General features: G+C 42.2%; 1 protein-coding gene across 1 annotated transcript in view; it reads right to left on the bottom strand.

Moving 5' to 3' along the window:
• Window positions 1-3,035: 3,035 nt before the first annotated feature.
• The window catches only part of LOC117808778 (hyaluronan and proteoglycan link protein 1-like), a 29,471-nt gene continuing 22,768 nt past the window's right edge, over window positions 3,036-9,738 (bottom strand). The window contains exon 6 of the mRNA XM_034678439.1: window positions 3,036-8,411. Within this exon, the coding sequence (XP_034534330.1) occupies window positions 8,122-8,411 (290 nt within the window). The 3' untranslated portion in view covers window positions 3,036-8,121. The remainder of the gene's footprint in view (window positions 8,412-9,738) is intronic.

Below are 9,738 nucleotides of genomic sequence, written 5' to 3'. Positions count from 1 at the left end.
CACACACACACACACACACACACGGCCTGTCTGTGTCTGTGTGTGTGCTGCTGCTAAAAATCATAGGATTTATAATATAGATACTATATGAAGCCATATGAATTTAACTTATTGTATACTTTAAAACTATGAATGAACTGTGATGTTGAATAAAGGTCATTGGATCCGATGACTTCCTGTTTACAGACTCTGTCATGTTTGTTCGCTGCACGTAGCATCTGATTAGCGACGTTAGCTTGTCGAGCTTTTGATGTGACTCTAAATCAACCTGACTTTTCGCCCCCCCCCCGGCTGATGTTTGGAACACGAACGTGTTCTCAGCTGGAGGTTTTTATACGTGTTGCTTTTTGCTACAGATCTGGAATCTGTGTTTAAATCCAACAAAATGAGGGAATGTGAAAAAATCGACGAGCTCCACGCGGTTATTATTTTATGTGATTTGATTCATTTTACCGTCTCATTCCATGCTCTTCATACATTTCCTTTTTATATCATGTTCTTTTTAAATGTATATGCATTGTAAGATGTTTTTCTACTCCATGTGGTTCATGAGGCTCACTGTTTCTGTGGCTCATTTTTATGTAATCATCGTTTCTTTCTGTTAAACTGTCAATCATCCTGTTTCATTGTCAGCTGCGTGTGCAATAAAAGAAACTCTTATAACATAACGTGATGTTTCTGCTGTTTTATTCTACTGCTCTGTATTTAAACCACTCACAATACAAGAGGAGACTACAATCAACATCATAGCATGTCAGTGTGCTGCTGTAACTCCTTCTGACCACCAGGTGTCACTGTGCTGCTGCAACAACTGTGCAGAAACAGAGAGGCCAAGGTTCATAAAGCATGAGCTGCTCGTTTAGTCTGCTGTCAGGAGATAATCTGATTAACAAAGTGGACTCTTATGCAGCTAAAGAAGCAGATATCTCACTATGGAGTTGGTGGAGACCAAAAACAGAGCAAAAAACGAGAGAATGGCTCATTCTCAATCGCCACCATCGAATAAAAAGCACTGAACCTGCAGATTTAAAAGGCGTGAGGTGATTTTATAAGGATTAGACACGGGGATCAACATCATGACATCACATGTAGCCATGAAATAAGATGCACCACTTAATAATACGATAAAAACGCCAATCTCTGGTTTGTTTTCCTTATAAATATTGATGTAAATTTGCAAATATTAAACCGAAAAACGGCTCTACAGATGTGCAATAAAAAAACAGGGATTTGATGTTTCTTTGTACCATTTTAGCTGGCTTTGTTTACATTTAGTGAAGTTTTTTGTTTGTTTTTGTTCTGATTTTGTTGAATACTACTTGGATGTACAAACATTTATATACATTTCTTAGGGGTCTTAATAAAAACGCTTGCAAAGCACCCTGGGTAAGCCCCACAGGAGAGCATTGAAGCCCTCACACACTCACAGTGATATGAAAATGGGACAGCACTTAAGACTCACACATTAAAGTCTGAAGATGGAGATAAATATCACCCAAAGTGAATGCTAGTTCCTCTGTGTTTATCCTGGTTGGGGGAATAGGCTGTTATGATATGTCAGTGTTGTGTTTAAAGCTCATAACTCAGACCCAGGCCCAGAAAAGGTATCCAGTTTGATACAAAATGGGCCTGATCTGGTTTGCTTGGCTTAAACTGGGCATGAACTCAAATCCCAACAAACGTTCTCAGACTCTTTCCAAAGAGAGCCGGTCTAGACCGGACTCCATGTTCTATTATTAACAAAGACCCAACATCAAGACAGGATCAGATCCAGTCCCCTCTGACAGACAGGACTCAGTCTGATCTCATCTTAATCCACCATGAGCAGAGCACTTTGCAGCATTTAGCAAGTTACAGTGGCAAGGACAAACTTCCTTTAACAGGCAGAAACCTCCAGCAGGACCAGACTCATGTTAGACACACATCTGCTGAGACCATTAGGACACACACGGACTAGAAATACCCATCCAGGAATCTTCATCTAAAGAAGGCTCCACGGAAAAAAGGATTCTTTGGACTCCCAGTGGTGAACATGGTCCGAATTCATGAGACAAAACTGCATTAAATGATTTTCATTATGCATCAAAGTGTGACACATGGATGTGTCTGTTTTCTACTGAAGTAAGTGGAAACATTTGGCGCTCATTGAGATGCAAAGCTGTTTCAAATGTATGCAAATTTATGATCCCAGGGTACAGAAAACTTACAGGGAATTAATCTGCATTTGGTTCCCCAGTGTGTGTGTGTGTGTGTGTGTGTGTGTGTGTGTGAGCCTGTTTCAAACAAACCAAAGTATGTGTTGATGGAGGAACATGTCAGCCAATGAAACTGTTTGTCTCAGAGATGATTTTAATGGTTTTAGGAGAACAATGGTTCAGAGCTGGACGGCTCAGAGACAGAAGATGAGTCAGGCTTTGGGTAAACTCAGAACTTGTTTGTGTTCTGGTCGCTTCTGGATTTGTTGAAAGCAAAGAAAATTATTTACAGTTATATTTTTCAGCCATCAATCAAGTGAAAGGCTTGCTATGTGTCGACCCGTGGCGCCTACTGGATTCAGGGTTTGGGCCTCTGTTTAGTGCTGAATACTGGAGATGGAAACATACCATACTGTATGTTTCTGAGTTCATTGCTGGTAAATGACGTCCTCACACCTGTGTTATTCCACCTTCCCCTCATCAACCTCCTCCGAACCAGCGTGAGAAAATGAATCGACATAAAACCCAGCATGCCGTCACTCAGCTCCTGTAACGGCCTCATGCTCTGCCAACATGTATTTCAGTCTCAGCTGTAAGCAGCACCATGAATGGCCTCCGTGTCTCTGTGAGGGGAACATCAGCGCCGCTCCCTTTGGAAACACGTGGAGCACATTACTGCATCACACAGGAACTACACCTGGCGCCCGCTGTGAGCAACAGCTGACGGGAACTCGTGTTTTCTTTTGTGATGGCGGCGTGATTCCTCATAATCTGTCGTGATGTATTTGAGATAATAACTGAACTCAATGAGCTCTGAGGGGGAAACAGAGGAAGGCAGAGTCAGGGTTTATGTAATGTTTTATTTGTCTTTTATCTTGGGTCCTGAAAGTTTCCTTTCAGGCTCCTGATGGGAAAGGTTGGTCAGGTAACACATCGAGTAAAAGGCAACACACTTTATTTAAAACCTTTAAGGAACAGTTTGACATGTTGGGGAACAGAAGCCGGGTAAGAAGCTCCATATGTTTCATTTCTGAGTCCAGATTGAACATTAGCGTCGCCTTTAAGAAACAGTAACCCCACGCCAACCAAAGGTAAAAAAAACTGGCCTCTTGGTAGCCCTAAAGTTTCCTTTGTAAGCTAGCCAGTTTTGGTCTTTATAGCTGGATGCTAGCTGAAGTCCAATTCTCAAGAGACTGGTCCCAATCTGCACCTTTGAATGTGACTGATAAACACGTCTTGTTTCTTTCAACTACACAGCAACAGTTTTTCCATTGAGCACAGCTAGCTAACTCCCCTTGTTTTTAGCCTTTTTGCTAAGCTAAGCTAAGCTAAGCTAAGCTAAGCTAACCAACTTTAAACTGAGGCCTTAGATGGAACAAGCAGCTATGAGAGTGTTAATCTGCACCTCGTTAGATCATTTAATAACACAAGACAGAAGTGGATTGATTCGTGGATTTTGACATCGTAGAACAAGCTAGCACAGTCATCCTGACTCTTGTAAGCCTTCTTGCTAAGCTAAACTAGTTGCTTGCTAACTGATGCCTCATATTTAACAAAGAAATAATCACTTCCTGTTGAGCTTTGAAACCACTTGTAGATAGGCTAACCTTAATCCTTGTTTTCCAGTCTGTTTGACGAGTGTCATATGTATCGTCACTGATGTCTTTGCTGCTGCTCTCCCTGCCTTGCACATGAAAGAGAGGGGAGGTGTGCTCTCCCTGCCTCAGGCTTAGGTGTTCCACGTAGGCATGTGGAAGGGCAGGGAGCTCCCAGAACAGAGCCATACTGCAAATATAACTTATTGCATTAAATAATAATTTTGATGAGTGGTTTGTGATGAACGGCTGGTTTTGGTTTCACAGGCTGAGACTGTTTCTTGGCGGGTTGCACCGAGTCCTCAAGTCTTTTGGTGAAGTTGGTCCCCCAAAATGTCAAACTACTCCTTTAACACTCACTTTGAAAATGATCAACAATTACATGAAATGAAAAGAGTTCAAATGAGACTGCAGTAACTGCTTCCTGTTGTTTTGTAAAACCATCATTTTATTTTCCACAGTGTCTCGTGGTTCATCGTTACAGAGATCTACGTCAGGGTCCGTCCAGCAGGTCTCCAGCGATAACCAGGGCAGGACTTTGATTGTACTTTGGCTTCACTAAGATGGAGCCAACCTAATCTAACCCAGCACCATGCCAAAGAGGATGACCTAAACCCGGGTCCGGGCCAGCTGGGCCTGTGTGCGGTGAGTTCACACTTGATCAATGTGCACCCTCTCCGCTCTGATACCCTTACATGGAAGCAGGCCGTTTGCGCCTCCATGCAGGAGACGTTGGTGTTTTGAATGTATTGTATTTCTGTCTCGTTCAGCAGACCTGTGCAGGTTGGCTGCAGGCCCGAGGGGTCTGATCGGGTCCTCAGAGGCAGGTCAGAGCTTAGATAGCAATCAGGGAGCCAATCACTGCCAGGAAAACCATGCTCACTCAGGACCTGGCTTAGCCTCATGTGTGACCTCAGCACTACATACGTTACTCCAGTCTTTAAGTGGTCCCTATGCAAACCTTCACAGGACAAGCAGCACGTCATCTTTACTCTGGTGTCTTCAGAGAGTCTTCAAAGAATAAGATTACATTTTATGATTGAGCTCATTGATTTGTTGTTAGCCTCTGGAGCGGGGTCAATGAAAGACAAAACAAGATTTGTTTCTTGTAGTGGGAAATCTGAGCGCTGCAAAGTGGGGTCAAACTCACATCATCCTATTCTACTTGAGGATGGGACTTGTCAAAGTTCACCAAGGTGGACCACCATCAAGAGACAGGATGGGAATTATCTACCAGGAACTGAAGTTAAATCCCTTTTCACATCATGAATGGACGTAAAACGAAGGCTGATGTTTGCTTAGTGGGAATTATGAAGGATAAAATATTCAACTTCAGCCAAAAAACAGTAATACAGAGACTTTGAGGCATCAGCATTAGCATTAGCTTCTGCTATTTCATTAAATGAAATGACAACACCTCAGCAAATGTGCTGAAATATAGCATTAATGAAACTTTGTTTAAACATGACATAACTCCAATGATTCCAAGCATCCTTTGACATCAAACTTTGTCTCCTTTTATTGTTTTGTTTGAGACCCCTAGTGGCAGAAATTACATACTGTGCCTTTAAATTTTCACTCAAGCTGGAGATATACTTGCTTTTTAAATGTGGGTTAGCGTAAACAACGAGCGACGTCATGAATCATGAATGCAATTGATCACATACTTGGCTCTGCACAATGCATGTTCCTGGAGGGTATCTTAAGAGAGTTAGGGTCGTTTGTAACTACTAGTTTTTGCAGGATGTAAACAACAGACATGGCAACACTCGAGGAGGTGTTTAATTCTGAGATCACGGCAGGAAAAGGAACAGCAGCCCCAACGTTAGGAGTTTGTAAGGCCTCTAAATCAAGTCTGCTGGGGCGATGGCGAGTTTGTTTCTCTTGTGCTGCCATAGAAGTGAGATACGAACACGGACGAATCGGCCGCGATGTTTCCATTTAGTTTAACAGGCTTTAAAATTTAACTTCTTTGTCACTAGCTACTCTGACAGGTGTGTTTGTCCCAATAACACTTCAAACCTTTCTGCCTTTGTAATTCCTGCTGTGTTGACTCTCTCTCTGCCTCTACACTGCCCCCTACTGGTCATGTTGGTACTGCATTTAACGACCAAGGAGTGCTGATTTTTGAGGATATGTACAGCCAATGCTGCAAACAGACAGGGAACACAGGGCAGCCACAAATGCAAAGTTAAAAGCAAGTATATCTCTGACCTTAGCTCTTTGCAAACATGTCGTCACACTGGACAGAAAGCAGACACGTCAAAGGTTTGCGTAGGAAACATTGGCGAATAGATTCATGGAGTAGCTTACATGGAGGAGCCCGAGGTCAGACACTAGGCTAGCTCAGCTGTGCTCATTCACTATAAGAAACTACAGTATTTGTATCAAAAATAGCAGTTTATCAAGGCGCTATAGATAGATCTACACTGGCAGCTGCTTGTAGAAGCTACGTCATGCTCTGAAGTCTAAAATGAAGCCAAACAGAGACACAGCCTCAGAGGTCGATCACTGAGAGCTGAGCTTTAGAGCGACTCTGCAGCGTGGGGAGTTTTTTTTCTTGCCAGGCATTTTCTACTGCTGCTGCTGCTGCTGCTGCTGCTGCTGCTGCTGCTGCTGCTGCTGCTGCTGCTGCTGCTGCTGCTGCTGCTGCTGCTGCTGCTGCTGCTGCTGCTGCTGCTACTGCTGCTGCTGCTGCTGCTGCTGCTGCTGCGGCGTGTGGCCGACTACTGTTTGCTTTCTTCTTTAGGCGTCTTCTACATGTTCAGTGCAAAAATGTATACCTTTTTTTTTTTTTGTTCAAGTGTGGATCATGTTTCCACCGTTGTTGTGTTTGTGTTTGTGTAAACCAAAGAGACTTGGATAGTTTGGCCGAAAAGACAAATCATGATAATAATAATAATGTAAATAATCTACAGTATATCAAAAAATAGTCATAAACAGGAATACATTTCTAGATAATAACATTCTACATACTTAAAAAACAGAAGCGACGCTAACATGTTCCTGTTCCTTTGTTCGTTTTGTTGATGACACCGATGTTTGGTCCAACACATTAGTATAAAAACATAAACACTGGACGGTTTGATGAAGTACAAAGTACCAGTTGTAGCACCTTGATCAAAGGTAATTCCAGCATCTCTAAACATCCACCGTATTCTCACATATTTTCAGGTCTGAACAGCCGGAGAGGACGAAAGGGAGCTGCAGCAGTAGATTGTGTCGGCCTGCAGCAGGGAAACAGGCTGTAATGGCTGTAACGTAATCCTTGGAAAACATCCAGTTAAAACTCTTATTTTCTTTTGCTGTCAGGCTCAGATTGTTGTTCTCTGCAGAAAGGATCACCACTAAAGAGCTTTAGATTCCCATTAAGAACACTAAAGTCACACATGAATAAAACCATAAAGCATGTGTTGATGCAACGTCACGCCAACAAATCTCGTGCTCTGCAAAGTGAAACAGCTGTTTCTTTCAGGGGAGTTTGGTTTCTTTAAAGACAGCAACTTAACAAGCCTGTACTCCCCTTTAACTTGGAGATCAATCTGAGCCTGTAGATTCAAAACAAAGTAGTTTAAGTGAAGGTATTTGCTTGTTATAAGTGTTACATTGCAGCCGTTACAGCCTGTTTTGCATCTGCAGGCCGAAGCGATCTACTGGAGCAACTCCAAACCTTTTTGTACCTTTGAGCAAATTAAGACCCCAAAATATCTTCAAACAGGGTTCAGGTTGAAAACACAAGAATTGCCCTTTAAGCACGGACGGCAAAGATCAGTTTGGTTGTGCTAGGCTTTTGTTCCTACCTGACATGTCTGACAGGATTTGAGCTTTTCTTTCGTTTCATGGCTTCGTTGTTGTTGTTGTTGTTGTTGTTGTTGTTGTTGTTGTTGTTGTGGTTGTTCCAAGTCTTGAACAAAACGACGTTAAGTGCCCAAAGTGTCCGTCCAACCGAGTCTCTCTGCTGCCGGTCTCGTTGTTCCTTGTTGGATGGCGTGTTGAGTTCGGTCTTGAATGACAGTATGGCTGTAACTGTGATATCCTCCAACCCTAACCCCCCACGACAACCCCCCCGCCCCCCTTCGAAGGCATTGATTAAATAATATGGACCTTAAATATGTGTAAACTATCCCTCGTAGAGTATCAGGTCCCAGATTACAACAACATGACTCATCTGACGAGATGTGGTAAGGTTTCCATCAAAAGCATCACAGTTTGAGAGTGTTTGTTCATACCTACAGAAAGTCTCATAAGTGTATGAAGGTGTGTGTGTGTGTGTATGCATGCTGAAGTGTGTGTAGCTTGACTCTGTATGTGTGTGTTTGTGTGTGTGTAGCTCAGTTGTGGCCCTTGAAGCAGTACACTCCATACAGCTTGTGCTTCTTGTCGGGGAAGCCGTTGAACCTGACGGCGGCCTCCGTAGGACTGCAGCGTCGGCGGGGTTGGGAGATCGGATAACGGACGCTGCCGTCGGCCAACCAGCCGGCGTCGCAGCGGTCGTAGCCCAGCAGCTTCCACGCGGCGTACATCTGTCCAACCTTGGCGATTTGAGCACCGTCTTTCTGGCACGCCCTGACTGCCTCGTCGTAGGTCAGCTTAGAGGGGTGGATCAGGTAGTAGAAGCGACCTGGGGGACAAAAACAACAGGGAGATATAAAATCACAGCGTTTGCATTCAGATCAAAAGCCCCTGCAAGCAGTCCTCTTTCACAGGTTGCAATCAATGCTGCTGGGTCTTGCAAGTTAGTTGGGCTCTGGTTAACAGTAAGAGAAGAGTGACGTCAATATAAAGGCACTCTGAATATAGAGAGGGGTCTGAATAGCTGCTTCCATCAAGTACCAGTGAGCTAATGAAGGTTTTATGAGCATACCAAATTAAGTGAGGACATTGAGATATGCTGTACACCATCGTTCATTAATGTGGATAAAATATGTAATATATATAATATGTAATTAATATTATATGTTATCAGTGTTGTGCAAGTTACTGAAAAATAGTAACTAGTTACAGTTACTAGTTACTTTATTCAAAAAGTAACTAAATTACTCTGTTAATTACTTACACCAAAAAGTAATGAATTACTGTTAAAAGTAACTTTTTAGTTACTTTATAATAAAAACATTCTTTAATGCTCCTATTTATGCACTACCAGCTTTATTTCAGTGCTGTATGGAACATAATACACTATTGATCATCTTTACAGTTTCTATTCATTTGCATGCACATCGCTAAACTTTGCTCAGCATTATGATCAATGCAAACACAGACCTGACTCAACCTCAAACGCTACTTTATTTAAGTCAGACCAGCAACAACTGACAATATCACAAGGATTTCTGAAATAAATAAAACAAAACAGTCTGAATATATTATTCAGAATCAAAGATAAAAAAAATAAAGTGGCTTCAGCATCATAAAAGCTGTTGTGTTTAGCCCTTAAAAATGTTCCTTCACAGCTTAAGTATGAAAACTAGCAACAATGTACTTATAACATATGAGCGTATTTCCACTTTGAGAAACTCGTCTTGCTTTCGCCTTTACTCTCCATGACTGCCGCACATGTTATTAAACGGAAACACGCCCACACGCGTCTTCTTCTTTTGTTTTACAGCGGTTGGCATGGCACCCAGCAATCCCACAATGCATTGCCACTGTAAACAGGAAGAAGTACACTGCAGCTAGCCAACAATGAATTAATTTAAAGTAACGGACAAACGCACGATGTTGTAACGGTAACTGAGTTTATTTATTTTAAAAAGTAATGCGTTAGAGTATAAGTTACTGTCAAAAGTAACGGCGTTACAGTAACGCGTTATTAGTAACGCGTTACTGCCCAACACTGTATGTTATGAATACATATGGGATGTATGTATTTGAATTTATGTGCTTTCACAATAACATGTCTTTGTTCATGCCAATTAAGCAAAATGGAAATTGTAATTGAAAATAGTAGT

This window comes from Notolabrus celidotus, unplaced genomic scaffold (genome assembly GCF_009762535.1).
Source record: "Notolabrus celidotus isolate fNotCel1 unplaced genomic scaffold, fNotCel1.pri scaffold_150_arrow_ctg1, whole genome shotgun sequence".
In the NCBI taxonomy this organism is placed as follows: Eukaryota; Metazoa; Chordata; class Actinopteri; order Labriformes; family Labridae; genus Notolabrus; species Notolabrus celidotus.
This window is presented reverse-complemented; position numbering and strand designations above follow the sequence as displayed.